The sequence below is a fragment of the Balaenoptera ricei genome, chromosome 5, assembly GCF_028023285.1.
Source record: "Balaenoptera ricei isolate mBalRic1 chromosome 5, mBalRic1.hap2, whole genome shotgun sequence".
Taxonomy (NCBI): domain Eukaryota; kingdom Metazoa; phylum Chordata; class Mammalia; order Artiodactyla; family Balaenopteridae; genus Balaenoptera; species Balaenoptera ricei.
Genome location: NC_082643.1, coordinates 89,791,128 through 89,817,603, shown reverse-complemented (window position 1 = coordinate 89,817,603; position 26,476 = coordinate 89,791,128). Strand labels below are relative to the sequence as shown.

The 26,476-nt window shown below is 38.1% G+C and overlaps 1 protein-coding gene across 3 annotated transcripts in view; it reads left to right on the top strand.

Annotated features, from left to right (window-relative positions):
- The first annotated feature begins 2,067 nt into the window (after positions 1-2,067).
- Positions 2,068-26,476, top strand: part of STIM2 (stromal interaction molecule 2) — a 162,411-nt gene continuing 138,002 nt past the window's right edge. For 2 of the 3 annotated variants that reach the window (XM_059923229.1, XM_059923228.1), the window contains exon 1: positions 2,068-2,680. In XM_059923229.1, the coding sequence (XP_059779212.1) occupies positions 2,272-2,680 (409 nt within the window). In that variant the 5' untranslated portion in view covers positions 2,068-2,271. Of the gene's footprint in view, positions 2,681-2,953; positions 3,011-26,476 lie in introns of those variants that run through there. The other variant, XM_059923230.1, reaches the window with a different exon arrangement.

Below are 26,476 nucleotides of genomic sequence, written 5' to 3'. Positions count from 1 at the left end.
ACCTAGATTTCTGCTCGATGCACAGTGATAACTGTTCCTCTGTTCAGCAAGAAGATGCATTCTGGCCACTCGTTTAACAGCCGGAAACTTTGGTACCCGTGACAAAGATGATACGAGATGGAGGATGTCTTGCCGAACCCTGGCTTGCCTGAGAGAGGTCTCTTTAGTGCTTGCAGGTTCTTCTACTTCTGTAACTCCTTTGTGGCTCCAGTAGTGAGAAGAATAAACAATCATAAGCCCCAATCCAGTACCATCTCAGTGCCAACGTCTATCTTTAAAAGAAAGAAAAAAAGCCCATATCATCTTTGTTTAAAGAAGCTTGGACCCAGTGATTTGTTAATTTGTTCGTGGTTTCATACTGCTATTGAAACAGCAGTAACAGCTTGCTCTGCCCAATTTAACAACTGATTAACTATTACCTTGTATTAGCCTCTAATTGTTTAATGGGTGTAAATTTTATCTGCTAAGCAAGATTGTAAGATGCCCCAGTCAGGGACGGTGTTCTCTGTCTTATATCTCTGAACTGACTTGACTTTTGCAAGTGTCCCTCTTATACCCCCTTGAATCCCCACTACTAAGTACTCTGCCTGGCACATGCTAGGCACTCAGTTAATGTTGATGAAATGTTGCCTTCTGGAGAGCAGAAAACAAGCCTGCTATTTCTTTATATTTTTCTGGCCCTCTAGCACAATTATCTCCTTTTGGAGGACATTCAGCAAATATGTGACTTGATTGCTGTGCCTTTCAACAGGGGAAATATAATCTCCCTGATGCCTTATAAAGAATTGCCACCTAAACACCGTGTCCCCAAGAAGTCTGTCAAGAAATCATTGTTGATAGATTGATTAGCCTCAAAGAAATTCTTAGTTCTTTTCTGAAATGTGCATCTGTCCTTCCGTAGTCAGTGATATTCATGGTTATGTTGGTCAGACTGCCTAAGAAATTATTTGGGAGATTGTGTAATTTGAGTATCTTCTTGACTTGAGAAAACAAACCGATAAAAAACCAAATCAAAACCCTAACCCAACAATAGAGACTCAATAACAAACAGGACCTTTGTGCTTAAGAACCCTACCTGCAAAACAATTTTGTGCCTCTGGAGAGAGAGAGAGAGAGAGAGAGAGAGAGTGTGTGTGTGTGTGTGTGTGTGTGTGTGTGTGTGTGTGGCGTGCTTCTTTTGAGGTACGTGAAGCCAAATGAAATCTGAAACACCGTTTTTCTGTCAACCTATTCAGCTGACAGCAAAGGCTCCTTGGGGTGGGGTGCGGTTAGGGAGGTGATGAGTTCAGGTAATGTTTGAACATAGGAGAAGAGAGGCTAGACCAAATCCTTTTGAATATTTACATTCAGTGGCGCTAAATCTGGCACCGTCTCCCATTTTTTAGCTGCGGAAACTGGGGGCAAGTAACAACGTTTCTCAGCCTTAGTTTCCTCTTTTGTAAAATGGGGATGAAAACGATACCACCACCTAACTTTTAGAGTTACAATGTGTACATTTGTAAAGCGCTTACGACATTGCCTGGCACACTGGCACTTAGCAAGAGCTTTAAGTCTTTGATAAGTAAGTAAAACGCTATGACCTCCACTTCCATACTGCTAGCCTCTTGTAAGCCCCACCTATACCGAAATTCTGGAGACGCCGCTGTTTCCGATTACAAGGTTTTCTGACCTATGCAATTATTTTTGCTGCCATCTGCACGCTTAAAAGTCGCCCAAACGATTTCGGATGTCCGTACTCTTCTCCCCGTCCCCTTGGTTCCGGTTCCCGCTCCCCCTCCCCCGCCGCCTCAGTCGCGGTGGGGGCGTGAATGGGGGAGGGGGACGTGAATGGGCGAAGGGGGCAAGTCCGCCTTCCTCCCCACCCCCTATCTTCGCCGCTCAGCGAAAGCCTTGGAAACCACCCCACGGCTCTCGTCCTACCCGGAACGCCCCCGGGGGCGGGGCTCGAGTGCCGCGCAGGCCCAATGCAGCCCCGTCGCGCCTGCGCAGTGGAGGGGCTGAAGGAGGCGGGGGATTGGTATGCGAGCGAATGTGTGAGGGGAGGAGGTGTCCGGGCCAAGCGTGGTACTACGACGGGCGCGGGCCGGAGGGGGCGGGGGGATGCGCCGCGGCGGCGGCGGCGCGGGCGCTGGGACTGGTGTTTGGAGGCGCCAGAGCAGCGGATCCCAGTCTTGCTGCCGCAGCAGCGCGAGTGTCGCGCGCGGCCTGAAGACGACGTACCTTTTTGCTCCTCACCTTTTTTTTTTTTTTTTTTTTAAATAACCGAAACCAATGAACGCAGCCGGGACCCGAGCTCCAGAGGCCGCCGGTGCCGACGGGACCAGGCTGGAGCCCGACAGGAGCTCGCGTCTGATGCGGCGGGGGTGGCCCGAGGAGTCGCAGGAGGCGGCCGCGCCTCGCGAAGCGGGCGAGTGGCTGGCGGCCGGGGCGCCGCCGCGCTTTCCCCCCGCTCCTTCTCCGCGTCCTCATCCCGCCACGACGCCCGGCCCGGCCTCGGGCTGGCTGCGGCGGCGGCGGCGCTGGGCTGCGCTGCTGGTCCTCGGGCTGCTGGTGGCAGGCGCGGCGGACGGATGCGAGCTGGTGCCCAGGCACCTCCGCGGACGGCGGGCGGCGGGCTCTGCCGCGGCGGCCGCCTCCTCTCCCGCCGCGGCGGGGGGCGACAGCCCGGCGCTCATGACAGGTGAGGGCCGGGAGGGCGGCGGGCGGGGCTCGGCCGGGCGCTGCGGGACCCCCATCCCCGGGAGGGGCCCGCGCCCTCTGCCCGGCGCCTGCTGTTCGACGGCTCTCGTCAGTGCGCGATGCCCAGCCGGGTGCCCAGACGCCAGCGCCCTGGCAGCTGCTTGGGCGCTGCACTCCGGACGCCTTCTCTCTCCCCCTTGATACCCCGCCCTCGTCAAAGCCTCTCGACGGCAGTCGCTTCCCCGCCCTTAAGTCTGCTCTCCGGTGTTCCACGCTGAGCAATGCGGTGGTTTCTCTTCCGTGCTGCAGAAGAGCCAGCAGGGTCTGCAGGGTACTGGACTGATTTTTTTTTTTTTTTTTTGAAACTGCTAGGAGAAGTCAGCAGCAGCAGTGCGGTATTGAGACCGCCTTTGGTGCTGCTTTTGCAAAGGCAGCTGGCAGCGAGTCTCACAGGTTCAGAGACCCGCTGAGCACAGTGTCCCGGGGGAGGCTGCTGGAGAGGATTCTTTGAGAGTCATAATACCTAGTGGTATTTAGTGGTTCCTTATTAGTATGCGGAAACCTCTAAGTCTAATGTGGACTTTTTGAGGAGTGGGGAGAAGACCGTTTTAAAGGATGGATAGATAGTATTTGCTGGTGGGAGCATCACTGGGTGCAAAGGGTGCAGAAAGCTGAGCAGGTTACCAGGAATATACCGAAAATTTACCAAGTGCAGGATATTCGGTGCTCGTATTTGAGCAGCACACTTCTGATAGACTGCAACAGCACTTTTTAAAAATATGGAACGTTCTTGAAATTATTGAAAACTGGCGAACATATGTGGTAAGGTGAGGTAGAAAATTGAATCCTTTTAAAGCTTTCCATTGTCATGTACTACTGATAGGTTGTGGTTTAAGTAGTGATGTAAGGATCTTGAAATGATTTCTTTTGGAAAAGTAGTGGAGTTTAAAGTAAGCTTTTTTTTTTGTACTTTATTTTTAAAAGTACTTTGTAGATTTTCTACATAATTGCAGGACTAAAAAGGAAAAAGTAAAGTGGAAAAAGATGACCCATCATTAATTTAACCAAAGTGATAGTCCAACAGGCGTTTGAAAGTTACTAACAGCTGCTGTGAGTGGAGCTCAGGAGCTCTATTCTTTAGAGCAAAGCAGCTATTCTCTGGGTTCTATGACAGGATGTTTACTATTCTAGAGAGGAGGGTGTTGGTAAACTTTCCAAGCTCTTTGGAAGTTGTAGTATATGGAACATAATGATAGGAATATTTAACTTGCTTTACCCTGAAGTATATCAAGCCCTTTAAGTGGAACTTGAAACATCAGACTTATCACTGGGTAATTTTGATAAAACGATTACAGAATGATCAGTATTAGGAGTGTAATAGAGTTTGAGTGAGAGGATAGATTGGATAGTTTTATGCTTGCATAGTCTTATAGTGATTATTGGGAAAGTATCAAGATAAAACTATAATGTGAAGGTTTAATGCCTCATGCACGAAGGGAAGGAGCAGAATTACTTGGGTTTCTAGAAGCTATAGGAGTGTGGCTCTTGGTTTCTTGAGCAGAAAAGTTTGGTTAATAAATAATTGGCTAGTGTTTTATCACTATGTAGTTGCTAAAAGGGCACATGATTCGGAAAATGTAGTATTAACCACTAACAGTATGTTGTATATCATGTAGATTAGGTCAAGAAAATTACTTAAGATCGAATTTTATTTTAATAAGCTGTTTATAATCCTTCCTTTTGAATTAAATTCCTCTGAGTTATTTATGGTATTGTGAAAAAGGAAAGGTGATTCTTACTGGATGAAAAGTCTGATATATCACACAAAATTAGTTTGTGCTGTAGTGCTTTAAAATAAGTTTACTAAAATAAGATTGACCCTGGAATTTATTTTTAATATTCTTAATAGTCTTTCCCTTTGTTAGAATATTGATTTTTTAAAATAAATTTATTTAATTTTATTTTTGTCTGCATTGGGTCTTCGTTGTGCTCACGGGCTTTTCTCTAGTTGCGGTGAGTGGGCTTCTCATTGCGGTGGCTTCTCTTGGTGCGGAGCACGGCTCTAGGCGTGCGAGCTTAAGTAGTTGTGGCACGCAGGCTCAGTAGTTGTGGCTCGCGGGCTCTAGAGCGCAGGCTCAGTAGTTGTGGCGCACGGGCTTAGTTGCTCCGCGGCGTGTGGGATCTTCCCGGACTAGGGCTCGAACCCATGTCCCTTGCATTTGCAGGCGGATTCTTAACCACTGCGCCACCAGGGAAGCCTGAATATTGATTTTTTGAATCATGTAAATCACTTGAAATTTAAGATAATCAAATTACACAGTGTACAAGTTAAATTGGGTTATTTTAATAAGTTTATGTAAATACAGTCAACAAAGTTAGAGCATACTGAAAATTTCTTTGAATTATATGGTCAGTATGGGACTCCTTCCTATTCTGATTGTATGAATAGTGCTTTCTTTTATGGTTACCATTTGTAAATGTTGTGCTAAACCCAGACCATAAATTGCTGTTGTACACTTCAGGAAGTAGAACCATAGACTGAACTTAAAAAATACGGCGTTATAATCTAGGCAGTGTTAATGGGTAGAAATGGAATAGAGAGTTTCAGTAATGAAACTAAGCTTCATGTGAATGTTGAAAATGGAAAATTCTTGTAAGAATTTTGAGAGAATTGCTGTCTCTGGCTCTGTATTAAAGATGTCATTTAACTGTGAATTCTTAATAGCTCTGAAAATGACAACCAAAGTCACTTTATCTTCTCTTTTTCTCTTCGGATTAGTATTTTAAATACTTACCTTTAGGAACTTCATAAGAGTTTGCCTTTTACTAATAAAATCTAGAAAACAGCCGTTTCCACTGAAGTTTGCCTCTCAAGAGTTTTACTTTAGAGGTTTAGTGTATTTTAAGAATAAATTGCCTTTAAATCATCTATTGCATGCTTAGTTTTGAGCAAGTGGGTGTTCTTTTAAAGAGAGAGACTATGTCACATCAAAATAAACAGGCCCATTGTCATAAGAATAAATAACAATACATATATATTTAGGATTCTTACTTTCAAAGTGATTGAAATTTAAAGCAAGTTAGGGATTGGTGATTGAGTGCTTGTTGATTATAATCTAAAGCAGTGTTTGAATAATTCAAAACATCACTTTTTTTTTTCTTTTTTGCCTAACAGATTCAGAGGCAATGAATTGATCCCAGTAGGCAGTGATTGATCTCATCCAGATATGGTCCCTGAGAAATAGCTTATGAAAGGGCACACATATATACAATAGACATACACACATGCATAAATATATTGCATGTTTATAGAACACAATTATTTATTCTGACAAAATATATGTATTTGTCATATATATGTTATATATATACATATGTTACTTTGAGTAATATTTTGTGAATTTGCACGTGTTAATGTTTTCATTGTGACAATAGTTAAATTCATAGTGTACTTCACATAGTGTTAGAAAATGTTTTTCCTCTTTTTGTGAAGTTATTCTTTTTGAATTTAGCTTAGGATTTCCTGAAGCTGCCTTTTGATGGCTAGGTCTACTGCTGTATCCTTTTTTTTTCCTTTCCCATAGTTTTCATTTGCCAGTCTATTTCTTTTTAAAAAAAAAAAATTTTTTTTTTTTTTGATGTGGACCATTTTGAAAGTCTTTATTGAATTTGTTAGAACATTGCTTCTGTTTTATGTTTTGGTTTTTTGACCACGAGGCATGTGGGATTTTAGCTCCCTGACCAGGGATCGAACCTGCACCCCCTGTATTGGTAAGCAAAGTCTTAACCACTGGACCGACAGGGAATTCGCATACCAGTCTCTTTCTTTACTAGTCTTTGGCCATTGCTCTAGGTTGTTTTTTCTTTTTCCTGTTGCTGACTACAGAATTAAAGAATATACTCGTATCGCTTCTGATCTAGTCTATTCTGACCATTTAAGAATTGGTAGTAATCTTATTGGTCTGGAAACATTGCATCCCTTGGTACTCTTTTTGAGAATGCTATGGCAGAACTGAGTGGTCTCTGTTGGGAATCCCCTGACACAGGAAAAACTCAGAGGGCCAGCTGGAAAAGTGGGTTCAGGATTTAGTTTAATTTTAACAATAGGATCCACACAGGAATTCTTTAATTTGCTAAAGGCTTGCTTTGTGATTGGATACATGCTAATGTTCTTAGATTAATTTAGACTTTTGAGTAACTGTATCAAGTATTTTGGATATTGCCCTATTCATTGATAATAATGCAGTGTGGAACATTTTTGGAATGATGCATGGAGATCTATATTTGTGTATAGGGTAGCTAAAATATGAACTCATTAAGCTAATGTTAAAATTAACAGCTAATAATATGATTAGCAAGCCATTTTTGATATTCGCCAAAATTTGGACCTTACCTTATTAAGACCTACCTAGGAGATGACTTCTGAATTGATCAGATTTTCATCAACCAAGCAATTATTAAGCATATGCCGAATGCCATGTAGTATGAATGGGAAAAAATACAAAAGAGACTAAGACATGGGTCTGCCTATTGGGAATAATAGGTATATTTATTAAACTATTACTGGCAGTCAGTATTGTGCTAAGTGCTTTATATACATCACTGTTTTTGATTGTGAGATTAATTCTGTTAGATAGTTGCTTTCTTCATGTAAGAGACGAGGAAACTGATGCAGGATGATCTTAAGTAACTTGTCCAAGGTTACATTTAGTAAGTAGCAGAGTCGGATGTTGACCTGTGTTTCTCTGATTCCAAAGCTTTGATTCTTAACTGGTATGTTGTATGCTTTCTTATACACACAACTAGACATAATAATGAGATAGACTGTGATTAACAATAACAGACCTAAAAATGTTGGAGAAAGAAAGGCTACTAGAGACTATTACTTGGAGGAGGGTTGGGTTTGAGCTGGACCTTGATGTATAGATAGGACTTGTTGTGGAGACGAGTGAAAAGGCTTTCAGGGAGGAAGCGTATGCAAGAATAAGGAATAAGTTAATAGTTTTCTTTAGAGTTAAGCATAGGTTGTATGTAGAGTGGCAGAAATGCAAGGAGAAAGAAGGTTTGGCCAAATTTTCAAGAGCTTTAATATTCCCTAGTTTATTCCCTGTGTATCAAAATGTCAGCACATCTAAAACTGGGGTACTCAGCCATGTGCTGGGGAGTATGGAAAGCCACAGGAAAGTTATGATACATTTTCTTGGCATATTCATTTTACTAGATTATTATTTTTTTAAAAATTTTATTTATTTATTTATTTATTTATGGCTGTGTTGGGTCTTCGTTTCTGTGCGAGGGCTTTCTCTAGTTGCGGCAAGCCGGGGCCACTCTTCATTGCGGTGCGCGGGCCTCTCACTATCGTGGCCTCTCTTGTTGTGGAGCACAGACTCCAGACGCGCAGGCTCAGTAGTTGTGGCTCACGGGCCTAGTTGCTCTGCGGCATGTGGGATCTTCCCAGACCAGGGCTCGAACCCGTGTTCCCTGCATTGGCAGGCAGATTCTCAACCACTGCACCACTAGGGAAGCCCTACTAGATTATTTTGAAAGCAAACATTAAATATTTAATAGATAGTAATTTAAAACATTTAACAATACTAAACATGCACAAGTTATGGAAAATGTAAGTTTACTTTAAATTTTAAGGTCAAATGAAAGGCTTAAAAAGGTGTTTTGACCTTTCAGAATGTTTTGTTCGTGAACTTAGAGTTCTAAATCTATTATCCTGTCAGGGGTTGAGAAGCCCTGTGGTTTTTAAACATGGGAGTGACATGACCTCAGTGTTTGAAAAGCTAAGTCTAGGTGGATGGAAGTGAGGAGATAAGAGAGATAAAGAGGCCAATTAGTAAGCTATATAGAAGTGGAGGTCTTGAAAATTTAAAAGATACGGTGGCTATGAAAATGTTTAGAGGAAATTTTATAAAATTTCCTTTATGGTTAGATTAGAAAGGAATCTATATAAAGTCTAAGAAATAAAAATTGCCTTTAACCTTTAAACTCCTAGAGTTTGTAAAATGACTTAAATTGGTACAAGTCCTTGAAAACAGGCAAGAAGGAACACTTTGTTGTAGAGCGTCTTTATTTCAAATGTGCCTATTTAATTACTATTTTTGTATATGATTGGACTTATGTGATGATTTACAACGGTTTATATGAAACTTTTTAGTATTCCATATTTAAAAATTCATGTTTATTCCTTAACAAAGATAACTGTTTCCAGATTGAACTAACATTACGATGCATCAGGGTTGAACTACCCCCAGCCGCCATTTGAATAACAGTGTCTCAGAGTACTGATATATTATTTGTTTCAAAATTAACTTTTGAATTTCATTGTGTGAATTTCACACTTGATCTGTAGATGATTTCAAATGCCAAATCTAAATGATTTGTTCCTTTCCTTATCGTTCTAGATCTTTATATTAGTAGGTATTCAATCCGGATATTCAATCCGTCTTGACACTTTCTAATCCTACCTTCAGTAACTATTGTCCTTGACTGGTTTCATTGTTGCAGATTTAAGGTTGGTTCTCCCCTAAGCCTGTGTCCTCAGTCTGTGTTCCTCTAGTCTACCTGAACATTTCCTCCTCAGAGAACTTCATTACTAGGAAAGTTCTAAATTGGGGGTGGGAAACCCCAAGCCAATGATTGATTTGACTTTTGGCTTTATTTCATTTGGCCCTTGAGGTGATACTGCACAACCATCATGGCTGCAGTCCTGAGAGTAATTTCCTTTCTGTTAGGCTTTATCAGCCATCTTGTCTAAAGTGAAACAACTTTAGGCTAAGATTAGTTTTAGAATGTTTAATAGTGACTTTTCAGTGTTTTCTTAAGATAGTGGTAACCCCCCCCCCACCCCAGGACCAGGGAACCAGAGTATGACAAACACAGTTTACTTGGACTAGTTCATTTCAGAACTCAGGTGTCTGTATCTGTCCCAGTGTTCTTGCAAATGAATTTATCTTTTTGTGTGCCTGGATCTTGGCCTCTGTAACTTACTCTTTTTCCCCTAGTCATTTTCATTTTCTCTACCTCTCTCTTTGATTTTCCTAAACTTGACATTATATGGAACTGAAAATGTCAAAGAAGATTTTACTGAATTAAGTAAAAACTGGTTTTTAAATTTTGAAAATATTTGAAGTGAGTATCTTATTTAGGTAATTAAAAAATAGTAAGAAACCTCATCACAAAGCCCCAGAGTAATGAAAGTGATTCATAATTGTTTTTTAAGTGATTCTCAATAAGTGAAAAAGGTTTTAAAATCCTTACTTGAAATTTTTTCCTGCTATTCAGCACAGTGTACGGGTCCATGTTATTGCACTCATGTTTTCTTTGCACTATTGTTTTTCTTTCCTTTCAAAAATATATGATGTTGAGTAATAGATAATCTTAGTTCCCCTTCTTCTTTACTCCTAGTCTCCAGCAATAAATCTTTTAATTTTTCCATTAATGACAAGTATGTAATTTTTCCTCTTTTCCTGCTCTGTCATCTTCATCTGTTCTTTCTACTTTGTCACAAACATTCAGACTGTGTTAATCTTTGATATTTCTTTCTTCTGTATTTCTGTGTACCAAATTAAAAAAAAGCTACTCCAGATCTTTGTCCAGCTGTGGTACAGGTATCCTTTGCTGTTTCTTGAATTTGCTTTTTTAAATATACCTTGCAGTGTGCATCCAGTATTTGGTTCTAGGTCAGTTGAAATGGATCCTAAAAAACCCAGAGGCTAAAAGTGAGAAAGTCAGGCTTCAGAGAATGTGTGTGTACGCATATAGTTTTGAACATTTTTTAGTGACTGTTTTGTGTCAGAATGATGCAAAGAACTGGGAATGTAAAAATTGACCATTTTTATTGTTGCAAGAACAATATAAATTTGAAAATTGCTAGAGAGTGGATCACATAATTTTAAAAAATGTATAAATATAATTAAAAAAAATTGAGGTATAGATGATATACAATATTATATGTGTTTCAGGTGTGCAACAGTGATTCACAGTTTTCAAAGGTTATACTCCATTTATAGTTATTATAAAATGTTGGCTGTATTCCCTGTGTATCCTTGTAGCTTATTTTATACATAATAGTTTGTACCTCTTAATTCCCCACCCCTATCTTGCCCCTTCCCCCTTCTGTCTCCCCACTGGTAACCACTAGTGCTCTATATCTGTGAGTCTTTCTTGTTTTGTTATATTCACTAATTTTGTTTTTTAAAATTCCACATATAAGTGATATCATACAGTATTTGTCTTTCTCTGACTTACTTCACTTAGCATAATACCCTCCAAGTCCATTCATGTTGTTACAAATGGCAAAATTTCATTCTTTTTTATGGCTGAGTGGTATTCCATTGCCTGTGTGTTTGTGTGTACACACGCATACATACACACCACATCTTCTTTATCCATTCATCTGTTGATGGACACTTAGGTTGCTTCCATATCTTGGCAATTGTAAATAATGCTGCTGTGAACATTGGGGCGCATGTACCTTTTCAAATTAGTGTTCTCCTTTTTTTTGGATATATAACCAGGAGTGGAATTTCTGGGTCATACGGTACTTCTATTTTTAGTTTTTTGAGAAATCTCCATACTGTTTTCCACAGTGGCTACATCAGTTTGCATTCCTACCAACAGTGTGCGAGGGTTCCCTTTTCTCTACGTCCTCACCAACATTTGTTATTTGTGTTCTTTTTGGTGATAGCCATTCTTAATAGATACCTCATTTATAATGAGGTGATATCTCATTATAGTTTTAATTTGCATTTCTCTGATGATTCATGATGTTGAGCATCTTTTCATATGCCTGTTGGCCATCTGCATGTCTTCTCTGGAAAAATGCCTGTTCAGGTCTTCTGCCCATTTTTTGATTGGGCTGTTTGCTTTTTTGATGTTGAATTGTATGAGCTGTTTATATATGTTGGGTATTAACTGCTTATTCGTCATATCATTTGCAAATATTTTCTCCCATTCAGTAGGTTATCTTTTTGTTTTGTCAGTGCTTTCCTTTGCTGGGCAAAGCTTTTAAGTTTGATTTGGTCCCATTTGATTATTTTTGGTTTTATTTCCTTTGCTTTAGGAGACAGAGCCCAAAATTATTGCTACGATTTATGTCAAAGAGTTTTCTACCTATGTTTTCTTCTAGAATTTTTGTGGTTTCTGGTCTTACACTTAGGTCTTTAATCCATTTTGAACTTACTTTTGTATATGGTGTTAGAGAATGTTCTAATTTCATTCTTTTACATGTAGCTGTCTAGTTTTCCCAGCACCACTTATTGGAGAGACTGTCTTTTCTCCATTGCATGTTCTTGCCTCCTTTGTCATAGATTAATTGACCATAAGTGCGTGGATTTATTTCCAGGCTCTCTGTTCTGTTCCGTTGATCTATGTGTCTGTTCTTATGCCAGTACCATACTGTTTTAATTACTGTAGCTTTGTAGTAGAGTCTGAAGTCAGGGAGCATGATTCCTCCAGCTCTGTTCTTTCTCAAGATTGTTTTGGCTCTGTGTGTTCCCATACACATTTTAAAAAAATATATATTTTAAAAATTTATTTGGCTGTGTTGGGTCTTAGTTGCGGCACATGGGATCTTTCGTTGTGGCGCGTGGGCTCTTTGTTGTGGCACACGGGCTTGTCTCTAGTTGTGGTGCACGGGCTCTCTAGTTGTGGCGTGCAGGCTCTAGAGCACATGGGCTCAGTAGTTGTGGTGCATGGGCTTAGTTGCCTCGCGGCACGTGGGATCATAGTTCCCTGACCAGGGATCGAACCTGTGTCCCCTGCATTGGAAGGCGGATTCCCAACCACTGGACCACCAGGGAAGTCCCTCCATACAAATATTAAAACTATTTGTTCTAATTCTGTGAAAAATGCCCTTGGTTTTGATAGAGATTGCAATGAATCTGTAGATTGCCTTGGGTAGTATGGTCATTTTAACAATATTAATTCTTCCAGTCCATGAACACAGTATACCTTTCCATCTGTTTTTGTTGTCTTCAGTTTCTTTCATCAGTGTCTTACAGTTTTTCGAGTACAAGTCTTTTACCTCCTTAGGTAGATTTATTCTTAGGTATTTTATTCTTTTTGATGCAGTTGTAAATGGGAATGCTTCCTTAATTTCTCTTTCTGATAGTTTGTTGTTAGTCTATAGAAATGCAACAGATTTCTGTGTATTTGTTTTTTAAAAGGAAATGACTAGGTAGCTTATCTAGGAGCGTTCCTGCATTTACTAAAAATATCTTTTAGAATTTTTATTACAAGTGCTTGTTATACATTTGCAGTATTGAAAATAAGTCTCCTTTTCCCTTTCTTTGGAAAAAGGTATAATATAAACAAACATTCTTTTTTGTTCACCCCTTTGTATTACTTCTATTCTTCATTTACAAACAAACCAAAAACTACAAGCAAACAAACAAAAACCCTCAGTGACTTTTATATGCCAGTCACCAAATCAGATGTTTGGAATTCCAGGATTAATAAGCTATTGACTGTGCTTTGTTTTCCAGGAGGAGATATAACCACTTAAAGGGTGATGATACATTGTGATGAGGATATATGGACATTAGGGCATGTGCTGTATTCAGTAAAATTAAATACAAAGTTGGGAGTCCCTAACTTTGATGTGAGGAGGTGGGTTATTAATGAAGATGTCCCCCCTTCCTCACAGTAGGGGTATTCACTGAGACTATATAAGAGTTTGTCAGATAGGGAAAATTATAATGGTGTGAGAGAAGTCAGCTGAGTGGGGAATGACATTGATCATACACATTGGCGTTTGAGAATGCTGGATGGTGATTGTGAATTACCAAATACCCAGGATGGCAGAGTCAGTGGTCAGCCTGCTTGTAGTGTACAAACATTTATATTTGCATGTGGGATTCAAATTTATGCCTGGCATTTGTATGTTTTATCTCATTTAATCCTTGTAGAAGCCTTGTGAAATTGTCATCTCCATAATAAATTATTCCGTATAGTGGAGATTTAGGATTGCTTTCAAATAGTTTATGCCTTAAAAATCCTCCAGTGTCAAGGAGTGTTATGACAAAGCCCAGGGTGTGATTAGAAGTGAATTAGGAAATGAGGCTGGAGAAGTAGCAGAATTAAACTTTTTGATTAATGTTAAGTTCTAGATCTTTATTGTCCAAGGAACTTTATGAGTTCTTTCTTCATTTATCTTGGTAAATAACCAGTTTTTCATTTTTTTAAATTTTGCTATTAAATATTCTGAACTCTTAAAAAATACACATTTAAAATGTATGATTCCTGGGGCTTAAGACAAAGGACTTTTTAAAAAAAATTGGTATTCTCAACAAGTGGGTAATTCCTATTTGTGCTTTGTTTTCATGAATATTCCTTAAGGATGGAATGCAATTTTTAAGAAACATAGCATTTTATATCTTGAATTTTTATTTGGGCTGTAAGTCTGTTCCAACTAGTGTGGTTAAGAGCATAGCCTCTTGACTAGAGCATGATTTCCTGGGCTTGAGGCCCAGTCTGACAGTGGTTTTGTAATTTAGGGTAGGTGATTTAACCTGTTAGTACCTAAATTTCCTTATCTCTAAAATGGGTTTAAAGTATAAATGTGTTAATCTATGTAAAGTGCTTAGAGTGTGGCAAGTGTAAGTGTTCAATTACTGTTGACTTTTTTTTTAATCTATAGATATAGATGTAGGAAAGTTGTAGAAATGTGCTGTGATATATTGAGTATTATTAAAATGTTTTATATGCATTTAGAAAAGTAAGTAGGCATAGTTTGAGTCAGTTCTGTGATCTAAACAACCATTAATGGTCTGATATTAGTTAAAACTTTGTAGAAATACAGAACTAAGTATAGGCAGAGATTGAGGCGTACTGTGGTGTTTTTAAAAAGTCGGTTGCATCATTGTCTTGTTTTGTACCTTTATTATTTTATATAATTAAAAGATATGAAGCATTTAGAAGTTGAAATATTAGTCTTAAAAATCTTTAATTTCTGAGTGTAAAGATTTATTATAGGAAAGTTAGAGCATATCGAAAAGTATAAAGTCAACATGTCTACCTCAATAACTAGAAATAATAGTTGTCACATCAGTTAGTCTTTTAAAGATCTGTATATATATTTATATATATTTAATAACAGGCTTATAGAATGATTTTTTCTTAATGTGAAATTACTCAATAAATATTTGAATGTTAAGTATATAACAGGCATATGATAAGTATTCGGGACATAATGATGAACAGGATTGATGAGGTCCTTGTCCCTGTGGAACTTGCATTTTGTTTGGGAAGATAGGGGAAAAAAATAGTATTTTAATTTGCGAGAAATGCTACCAAGGAACAGAAGAGACATAAGATAGAAAAGAATGTGGATGGTGTGGGGACACCTATTAGTTTAGGTAGCCTGGTTGGGGAAGGCTTCTGAGAAGGTCACATTTAAGGTGACATCTGAAGGATAATAAAGAGCCAAGTCTGTGAAGAATTAGGGATGAGCATTCCACAGAGGGGTGATAGAATGGACAAAGACCTTGAGGCAAGAAAGAATTTGAATTGTTTGAGGAAGTGAGAGAGTATCATTTTGACTGAGCATCTTGAAGGAGTAGAGTAGCATGTGATCTGGCTGTACAGGCAGGAAGGACCAGATGGTACAGAGCCTCATGGACCTTGTTTGGAGTTTATCAGTGGGTGATAGGAAGCAGCTGAAGCATTTTAAGGAGAGGAGTGAAGTGATATGATTTACTTTTTTTTTTTTTCTCCTTTGGCCTGCTGTGTATGTATGTTATGAAAAAAACATAACATAAAATTTACCATCTTAACCATTTTTAAGTGTACAGTTCAGTAGTGTTAAGTATATTCACTACTATCTACTTTCTGTTTCTATGAATTTGACTATTTTAGATACCTCATATAAGTGGAATTATTCAGTATTTGTCTTACTGTGACTAGCTTATGTCACTTAGCATAAGGTCCTTAAAGTTCACCCTTGTTGTATATGACAGGATTTCCTTCTATCTTAAGGCTGAATAATATTCCATTGTATGTTTATACCGCATTTTTTTATATCCATTCATCTGTCGAAGGACACTTGCGTTGCTTTTACGTCTTGGCTATAGTGAATAGTGCTGCTATGAACGTGGGTGGGCAAATAATCTCTTTGAGACTCTGCTTTCAATTTTTTGGTGTATATATACTCAGTGGTGGGGTTGCTGGAGCATATGGTAGCTTTTTTTTTTTTTTTAATTTTTTAAGAAAACTCTGTACTGTTTTCCATGGTGGTCGTACCATTTTACAGTCCCACCAACAGAACACAAGGGTTCTAGTTGCTCCATGATTTACATTTTAAAGATTTCTTTGGCTGCTCTTTGGGGAATGAATTGTTGGGAGCAAGAGTGACCACAGGGAGATTGCCTAGGAGAGTAATTGTTAAGAGTCCAGTTGAGAGTTAATAATGGCTTGGATTAGGATGATAGGAGAAAAGGAAGGGTTAACAAGATGTTTTGGAATTATTGAATAGAATCAATTTGACTTGCTGATGGATTGGGAAACAAGAGTGAAGGAAAGGGAGGAATCAAGGGTAATTCTTAGATTGGTGGTTTCAAGGTTCCCAATGACATCCATGATGCTAATGCAGGTAAGAAAGTTTCCCGGAGCCCTCAACATAGTTCTTCTCATGTCTCATAGGTCAGGCCTGGGTTATTGGATAATGGAAATAGGATTTCCCTTGTTTAGAACAATCAAGTTTCATTGTCCCAGGCCTAGGGGAGTGGCCCACCTTCCTGAGCACATTGCTGGCCCATATTTGGACAGAATGGAGGTTCCCTTAGGAAGGAAGAATAGAGGGAGTGACACATAACTAATTAACTTTGTGAGCTTTGGGGAAGCATCTTGACTTCTTTGCTTCATTTGTAAAATGGGAGTATAACTACCTCACAGAGTTGTTGTGAAGACTAAATAAAATAGTGTATTTGAAATGCTTAGCAAGGAATATAAATGCTCAACAAATGTCATTTTCTTTACGTCATTCTCCCTCCACCCCATCTTTTTTTTGACTTTGTATTTCTTTTAATTATGCCACTGTTTTCTGATCAACCAAACTTACAGTCTTGGAATTATATTTGACTTTTTCCCCACTCTTTTCATTTTTATTGCTACCATATTTGTTCTGAACTAAATCATTTGTGTTAGAGGAGGCAATAATCTTATAACTCATCTTGCATTCTCTTATATTCTAGTTTCATTAATAAAGCTTTTATTATTTTCCACTTATACCAAATTAAGTTTAAACATGTTACGAAGTTCATAGTGGACACAAGCTGCTGCTGATCTTCTGCATGTTATAAGTATACTCCAGCAAAATTAGGCTACTCCGTGTTCTTTGAACACACCTTATTTCCTCCTTTATTCTTTTCCTTACGTGTTTCCCTCATGCTAGAGTGTCCTCTCAATCTCTCAAGGTCCATTCTAAATGTTTGTTTATTCAGTCAGTAAATATTGATAATATTCTGTGTTCAGCGCACTGTTGTAAGAGTTGGAGATGTCATAGTTGGCAAAAATTGACATGGCTCCTGCTCTTCCGTGTTTCTGTTGTCATAAAGTCTTTCCAGAGTCATCTTTAATTTGAGGGCATGACTTCTTCCACCTTGGAACTTTCTTAACAGATTCTTTATACCCTTCTTACTGCAATTCTGACAGGCAATATCTGTCTACTTATGTTTGTTGTATTATAGTGGTTCTTTGTTAGTTTTTACTCAATTGAGGTATCTTTCTCTTAAAAGTTGTACCATAGTCTTGTAGATACTTTTTGACTTGAAGCTTTGTCTTTGATTCTAATCTGTTACAGTTGATGATACCTTACATTTATATAGTGATTAATCATTTACAAATATCACTTTGATACAGTGTGTCCAGCACTTTAAAATAAGTTAGTCTGGAATATTGCATGATTTAATCATTGACATCTGTTATGATCCAATATGTCTTTCTTGGTGTTGAAAAATTTTTTGTGTTAGGTATTTTTGGGAAGAACTGTAGCACATCTTCATCTGTGACTGCTAACTTCTAATGGAAAAATGTTACAGGATTAACTTTGTTTTTCACTTTTATAGACTGAGCAGTTTATAATTAATATATTACTCAGTTGGCTTAAGTCATGAACTCTTCTTTAATTGATAATTTCACATCTTTTTCAAAGAGTTTAGGGAAATTTAAAATGATGTGATTATTAAAAAGGATGGAATTTTATTCAACCTGTAATCTTACAGACTTTAAAAACATTTAAAAAGTGCTGATTAATGTGAAATTAAGAGCAGTAGAATCAGTAAGTATTAGGCAGGGACTGTGAGATTACAGTGTGTTATTTAGTTGGGGAGTATATTCAACAGATGTTTGAATGCCTACTTCAAACTACTAGACACTTTTTAGGTGCTGGAGAAATATAGAAAACTAAACAAATGAAGTCTCTGCTCTCATTTCACTTTTAATGCTCTGGTTACTTGTCATGCAGTTGTAGTTTTGCTATATACAGTATCTGATCTTTGAACAAATTGACAACTTCCTCATTTTATGGTTGCCACTGATCCCAGTGTTCACTAGTTCCCAGACTCTTTTGTAGTTGAAGCTAAGTGGTACATTGATTTTATTTATCAATCTTTTTACTCATTTATAATATCAGTTATACAAGTCAACGATAAATCTCTTTGAGTTTTATACAAAGCATATACAAATACATGTTTTCTAAAATCAACTTTAGTACAATACGGTAGACCTAGAACTAGAATCCAGACTCTATTAACTCCTGGTCCTGTGTTGTTTTTTTTTTTTTGTTTTTTTTGTTTTTTTTTTTTTAAACATCTTTATTGAAGTATAATTGCCTTACAATAGTGTGTTAGCTTCTGCTTTATAACAAAGTGAATCAGTTATGCATATACAATATGTTCCCATTTCTCTTCCCTCTTGCATCTCCCTCCCTCCCACCCTCCCCATCCCACCCCTCTAGGTGGTCACAAAGCACCGAGCTGATCTCCCTGTGCTATGCGGCTGCTTCCCACTAGCTATCTGTTTTACATTTGGTAGTGTATATATGTCCTTGACACTCTCTTACCCTGTCACATCTCACCCCACCCCCTCCCCATATCCTCTCCTGTGTTGTTTTTGCCATATGCTATATAATATTTCTTTATGGGACCTATTTTTTTCTCACTGTCCCTCCCCCCATCCCTCCATCCCTCCCCTGCCCCCCACTGCTTCCTCCTCCCACAGTCCACCCATAGCTTGATGCAGCTGCCTCTGCCTGCCATGCCCCCATCTGCTCTCCTAGTGGGTGCTTCTGCCCTCAGCTCATGCTTCTGCCTTGTTAAAGGTGTGTGGTTAGCTTCACGTTTGATGTCTCCTTGGAAGCCTCTTTCTGGGTAGTGTGGCTGTGTGCAAGCATTAGGATATCCATTTTTCTGAGCCTGTATCTTTGTCAATTTTTATACTTTTATTTGCAGCTCTTGGAGTTTATGTTATCTTCTTTTTTTTAGCTTTTATTAAAATTTTTTTTCTGTAGTCATATGTTTGTTACCATTTGTAGAATCTTAAAAAGAAACCAAAGTTCACATTTTGTGTCTTAACATGTTTAAAAATTTTTACTGTTTTTACCTTTTGACTTTTTGGGGGTCTATTTTAAAATGTCATAGAAACATGCAGATATGTTGGCCCTCTGAATTTAGTCAAAACGCATATGAAAATCTCTGATAAATTGTTTAAACTTGTTTATAAAATTATCAACTAGCTTTTATGGTGTACTGAAAATTTAGGTTTACGTTTTGAAGTCTTTAAAAATTTGTTTTCAGGTACATGGCTGATAGTCATGACATTCATTATAAGCCTTGAATACTGAACTGTTAATAATTAGGACTGTTTTTTTTTCATATTCTAGGTTAGTAAAGGAGTAAAAAATTGTTATGATATTGTAGGACCTCCAATTTATAATGAAACAACGTGGGAATAGACTGCTTAGGAAATAAAAGATAATAAGATAAGTCTTTTTTTGTATTCAGTCATTTTTTCCAGATTTCTAGATAAACAGCAGCTGTACTTGTTAAATACAAATTCCAAAGCAAGACATGGTATGTTTATAGATAATACCTTTCTAATCATGCTGAAGATGTTCCTGAAAAATCTTAACCCTACCACAATTTGAAATTGAAGAACTAAGATCCTATAGGAAAAATGGGCTTTGAAGTGAGGATCAACAGACACATGAAAGTCTATTTTTTAAAAATAAATTTATTTATTTATTTATGGCTGCGTTGGGTCTTTGCGGCTGCGGCGGGCTTTCTCTAGTTGCAGAGAGCGGGGGCTACTCTTTTTTGTGGTGCGCGGGCTTATCATTGCGGTGGCTTCTTTTGTTGCGGACGTGGGCTTTAGGCACACGGGCTTCAGTAGTTGTGGCACGTGGGCTCAGTAGTTGTGGCTCGCAGGCTGTAGAGAGCAGGCTCAGTAGTTGTGGTGCACGGGCTTAGTTGCTACACGGCATGTGGGATCTTCCCTGGCCAGGCCTTGAACCTGTGTCCCCTGCATTGGCAGGAGGATTCTTAACCACTGTGCCACCAGGGAAGTCCTCTAGATCATTTTTATGTGGAGATAGTAAATAATATGTCGTATTTTTATGGGTAATAGAAAATATTTTTACAATATCTGCTAAATACATACTCCTCAGTAGCTAATTATTTCAAGCTATATCTTTATTGAAACCTTTTATTTTAAACTTGCTTGATATAAAATAATGATAACTTCACAATTTTAAGAGTTTTCTGACCTCCTTGGGTCTGTGATTTGTTGTCTTTATTTAATTTTGGAAAATGTCAACTGTTATCTTTTGAGATAATTCTGTTCTATTTTTCTTCATTGGGACTCCAATTAAGTGTATGTTAGACCATTTGATATTGCCCCACAATCATTGGGTGCTTTCTTCTGGTTTCTTTTTTTTTTTTTAAACACCCTTGTTTTCTCTCTTTGTTTCACTTATAGTTTCCATATCTCTGCTGAAATCCCCCATCTGTTCATACATATTATCCAGATCCTTTTGCATAGTAATCTTTTCCTCTAGGTCTTTTAACATGTTAATCATAGTTATTCTGGCATCTCTGTCTGACAGTTCTAACATCAGGGTCATCTCTGTGTTTGGTTCTGTTGTTTGCTTTATCTCTTGACAATGAATTTGTTTTTCCTTTTTTGTGTGTCTCATAATTTTTGATTGGATGACAGAACAGTTGAGACTGAGGACATAAATGTTGCATATGTCCAGAAAGGGGTATGTTTCTTCTATTAGACAATTAGTATGGTAGTTTGAGTTAGTTTTGTCACTAGTTGAGCTGGGTGTGGCTCTGTTGTTACTATTGTCATGTTCAGTGCACCACAGACCTGAAATTTCCCCAGTGGAGTACTGCTTTTACTTGGTGTTTTGTGTGGCCTGAGTATTGTTCCTGCTCCACTGGCAACTGTCCACAGCATGGCTGTGCTACAGAGAGGCCCTCTTTGTGTGTGCTACTGTGGGAGTGGAGGAGTTCTTGGTTCTCCTGATTTGCCTTCAGCTTTAGGTAGAGCTTTTGAGCTTGGACCTTGGCAGTGGGCAGCTAAACTCTGCCTCGTATCTGAGGGAGGAGTTAGACTTGAGAGAGTTTCCTGTCTTTTGCCAAGGGGTAGCTAACTGCTTAGCTGCAGTATGGGATCCTGAGCCAAGTGGGTTTCTTGTCTTTCTCCTGAGGTAGTGGGATTTTACTTCTGCCTCTCCTTTAGGAGCAGTGCATCTTTGCCTGGGCCCTGGGGATAGGAGAATTTCTCAACTCTATCCCAGAGGTAAATACCTGCTTCTTCTGGTCTGTGCTTCTCTCTCAGACTCTAATACTGATTTTTGGTATATGTCTCTTTGCTAATGCTTTCCTTCCAGGTTTTGGATTCTGTTCTCTTATCCTGGTACTCAGTTGTATTCCCTGCCTAGGTCTTGACTTCCTGTTGATAATTCTTTGCTGCCCAGACCCCCATGGTCTAACTAAATTCCTAGTCTTGTGCTCCCTCTGCATTCTGTTCAGGTTGAGTCATCAACATTACTGAAGTAGGGTACTTACTGAAAAGACAGTAAGGTTTTCAGTTAATTCTGTGATTCAGAAATTGCCAATTATTTGCAGCTCTCTAGTTAATCTACTTGACTGTGTATTATACTTAACCCTCTGGACCTTGGATTGTTGTGTAATTTGTACCAAAAAGTTTCTAATGAGGATTCCATCTTCTCCTTGGTTGATTTCACAATCTAACGGTTGTTACAGTTTTTATTCTTCATTGCTCACCTGTGGTGTAGAGTGTATGGTTTTGTAGAGATTGAGTCAGATGACCTGGGTTTAAATTCCTATTTCACCATTTCTTTTATCTGCTTGTCTGTTTATCCATAAAATATTTATTGACTAACTTTTCTATTCTGGTTGCAGAGTCATTACTATGACTTCTGGCAGATTTAATTTATTGAGCACAGTCATTATGTTAAATAAGTGTTTTTCATAGGTTCACATTTAATTCTTCCAACAGCTTTGTAAGAGCAGTAGCTATTTTTGTTTTTGTTTTGTTTTGTAGTAATTATATGAGGAAATATTGAGTAATTATTTTAGGAAACTGAAGGCCTGAATAGTTAAGAATCATGTCCACTGCCTCTAGATAGTAAGAGAAGCAAACCTTCCACAAACATTAGTAATGTTTATCTGATGGATACTTCATAATATACTTAACTCTTCCTCTATTAGAAACATACTTCAAGTTTTGTAAGTAATGATTCAGCCGGACTCCTAGGAGCTATACTTGATTGTTCTGAGTTCTCATGTCCCACATCCTGACCATCTGTCAGTAAATACTATGGGTTCTAACTACCCACATATGTTTTGAGTTTCTCTACTTTTCTCTATTCCCATTGCCATCACTCTAGTCCAGGCCACCATTACCCCCAACTGAGATTCCTGCAGTAGCTTCCTAACTTCTTGTTATTGCTCTTGACCTTTGACAGTCTGTCCTCTCAGAAGCCTCTAAAAATGCACATAAGATCATTTTCTTCCCCATTCAGTGGCTTTACTTTGTAATTATAATAAAATAGCAACTTTTTACCCTGCTCTGCAAATCCCTGCTTGTTCTGGCCCCTACCTACCTCTCCACATCTCTTTTTGCCATTTTATCCCACACTGAGTTCCTTTGTGCTGCTAGAATATGCCAAACTCTTTCCCTGTTTCTAAGTCTTAGCACTTGAGGTTTTCTGTGTTTACTGTTCCTCTGTTCCTCATCAGCTTTTTTGCGTGGCTGACTTTAGTGTTTGGTTTTGCATCGTTTTCAGAAAGATGTTTTTTGGTGATCACCTATAGGGGCAGTCTCCTTCCTATCTTCAATAAGTTCACAAATCACTTTTAATACTTAGATACACTTATAACTAGAAATTATATTTTGATATATTTATTAACTTGCTATCTGTACTTGCCCAAAGAAATGTAAGCTCCTAAAAATTGGACCCCTGTCTCTCTTGTTTGTATATTACCTAAATAGTGTCTAATATGTCATAGGTAATCCATGAAACTTTTTGGGTGATGAATGTCTTGATTCATGCCTTTTGTGCATAAGCCTTTTTCTGTATTTTGATCTTTTCTCCCCTGAAGCTAGAAAGCCAAAGTAGAATTAAGCTAAGGGAAATGTTTACTGTATTTTTAACCATATGTGGTAATTTAAACTTTTCAGAAATGAATTCCTCTCTTTTTATTTAGATCTTACGATACTTAAAATGAGTGCTGGGCCATCTCAATTTTCATTCTTCTTTTATATAGTTTTTTTTATTACGAACTTGGAAAATACAGACAAGTGTAGCAAAGAGAATAAAACAAATTTCACCCTCAGAACCACTTTGGTATTGTTCTTTTTTATATACAGTATTACTGTATGTATATAGTTGCAGTCCTCTTAGATGCAATTTTGCATCTTGCTTTTAAAAATCTAACATTCTGAGCTTTTTCCTAACTGTTAAATGGAATAGAAGACATATTTACTTGTTCTTATTGTTGGATAGATTCCCATTGTTAAATAGATTGTCTTCAGTTTTTCCACTAAAAATATTGTTGTAAACATTTATGCGCAGAAACCTTTCTGGCATTTTGGATTTTAAGGGTACGTTCCCAAAAGCATACTATTAGATTAAAAGGTATGAATATTTTAAGATTTAAAAAATATGTATTACTGGCAGTGTATGTATATTTTTGCCTAATTCATATATTACTGCCAAATTGCTTTCTGGAAGGACTGTGTTTTTGAGTGCCCATTGGTGTTTTCATTGAAAAAGAATCTTTGCTATTTTGGGTGAAATATCACGTTTCATTTCTTTAATTATTATAGTTGGAATGTTTTCCCCTTTGTGTATTGTTAAATACATCGTCCCTTGTGATCAGTGGCCCTGACAACAGATCTCTTAAACTAATGAGAGGATGAAGCCTGATTCTTTCCTGACATTCCATTTTTGTGACTCTTGTAAAAGTGTGATATTAAAAGGGTTGCACTTTCCGATAGATTATTTATGCTTCCATTTTTTCCAATTTTGTTAAAGTTTTAGCTAATCATAGTTTTCCCCCCTCCTTTTAATTCTGATTTAATCCGGAACTTAGTTTCTTGAATTTCTTGAATTTAGCAACTCAAATTTCTGACCAGTAAGTTACCATGAATATTACAATTGTTGGTTGCCTTTATTTTCTGTTGTAAGTTCCTCTTGACTATTCACTACTCTCTAAATGGTGATGTCCATGATACCTAATTGCATAGTTAGTCTGAAGTTTGTGTTCTTCTCTTTTTATGACTTGAACTATAATATGTAAGTCTAGGAACTTAACTGTATGTCTCTTCCACCATGGGGACTGGTGATCAGAGAAAACTGCAGAGTGAGAAAAAAGAAGGGTAGGGAGTAAAGATAGGCTTGGAATAAAAGAAAAACTAGGCTTTAGAGTGGAAAAACTTGGCTTTAGAGTAATGTAAACCTGCATTTTATTTGTGTATCATTTACTAACTTAAAGTTTCTGTGCCTCAGTTTCTTTCTTGGGGAAAAAAGGAGATGATAATTCCTATCTTTCAAGGTCACAGTAAGGATCAAATTATACACACACATAGTATGTATATACCTATGCTGTGTAATATATTATATGGTGTTCAGTAAATAGCTGTTTTTTCCCTTTGGAAATAGAGGGATTGTCATGATGTCTGGGAGGACCATATTGTATAAACACAGGTGTGAGTTGTACGAGCATATTTTAGGACATTGTCTGAGATGCCGAACATACACAGTAAGTTACGTTGTGGTGAGCAAAACACTTCAACAGATTTGTTCTCTGTAACCAAGCTGTAGTGGAAATAGAATTGTATAATTAAAATAAAGTATGAAAAAACTCTTTGAAGTTTAATTTAAAATGAAAACTTCCTGCTACATTTATTAATTTTTTGGAAGGAGACTTAATGCTGTGTCAAATAATGCTTCTTTGGTAACTGAAGGAAAAAAAGCAGCATGTAGGATACTGGAGTACTGTTGCTGTACTGTGAGGCATGTAAATCTGCAAGATTGTGTCTTTTGATAGGATGTTGATAACTTAATTTCATATTAGATGCCCATCCAGTGGATCCTCAGCATTTATCTTATTCTCTGAAAAGTATTGTTGAAATAGGATTATCAAAATATCCCCTGGGTTAACACCTGGCAAATGGATAACCGTCTCAGCAAACCAAGCAAGTTACCTCAAATGGGACTGGAATAATGGGATTAGATGCTTGAGTTCTTTACATTCCTCTTCTGGAGGAGAAGATGCTTGCTCTAGAATTCAGTCAAACGCAGCTGGGCTTAAGAGTTACAACTTTTTTTTTCTTAATATTTATTTATTTGTCTGTGCTGGGTTTTAGTTGCGGCACGCAGGATCTTCGTTGCGGCAGCATGCAGGATCTTTTAGTTGCGGCATGCGGGATCTAGTTCCCTGACCAGGGGTTGAACCCAGGCCCCCTGCATTGGGAGCGCAGAGTCTTAACCACTGGACCACCAGGGAAGTCCCAAGAGTTACAACTTTTTAATGAGCCAGTTCCTGGAGAACATTCCTGAGTCCCTTCTTTGTGCTGTACTCTGTGCCAGTTCTGGGAGAGGGGAGTTGAGGTATTTATAACCTAGGGAGGAAGAGCAGGTATAACTACAAAACACTGTGATAACTGAGGTGTATATAAAGACTGAGAGAAAAAAATTGTGAGAGAATAGGGTGAAGGAGATAAATGTAATAAAGTGGGCTCTGAAGTAAAATGGCCTTATGCCATTTTAGTTAGGGTGAACAATATAATACCTATTTAATAGGGTTGTTGAGAATAAATAAGATCAGTATAGGAAAAATGTTTGGCATAATGTTTGCCACATAGTAACTCTTACAAAGTGTTAAGTACTAGTATTACTTTAAATTCTTACAGTTTCTTTCTGTGATGATGCAGTGCTCTAAGCGGTTATTTATTTAATTCTTAAAGCTATTTGGAGTAAAGGATTAAAAAAGACCCAGAATGGGACTGGAGTATGATTTGTTGCTACTATCCCAACTTCTTTGGGAAATTCAAATACAAGGAAAGCTAATAGTTAATGATCCTGTTTTATAGAAAGAGTGTGGTACATGTTATTTTAAGAAGGGGCTTTTTGTTGCATTCTGGTGCTCATCTGTCAGTTGGCTATGGTGGAAACACCCCACCCTGTTTATTTAGCATCATTGGGAGATAAAGTATGTCACGTGAGTGAAAAGCCAGCACTTATCTGAATACTTACTTT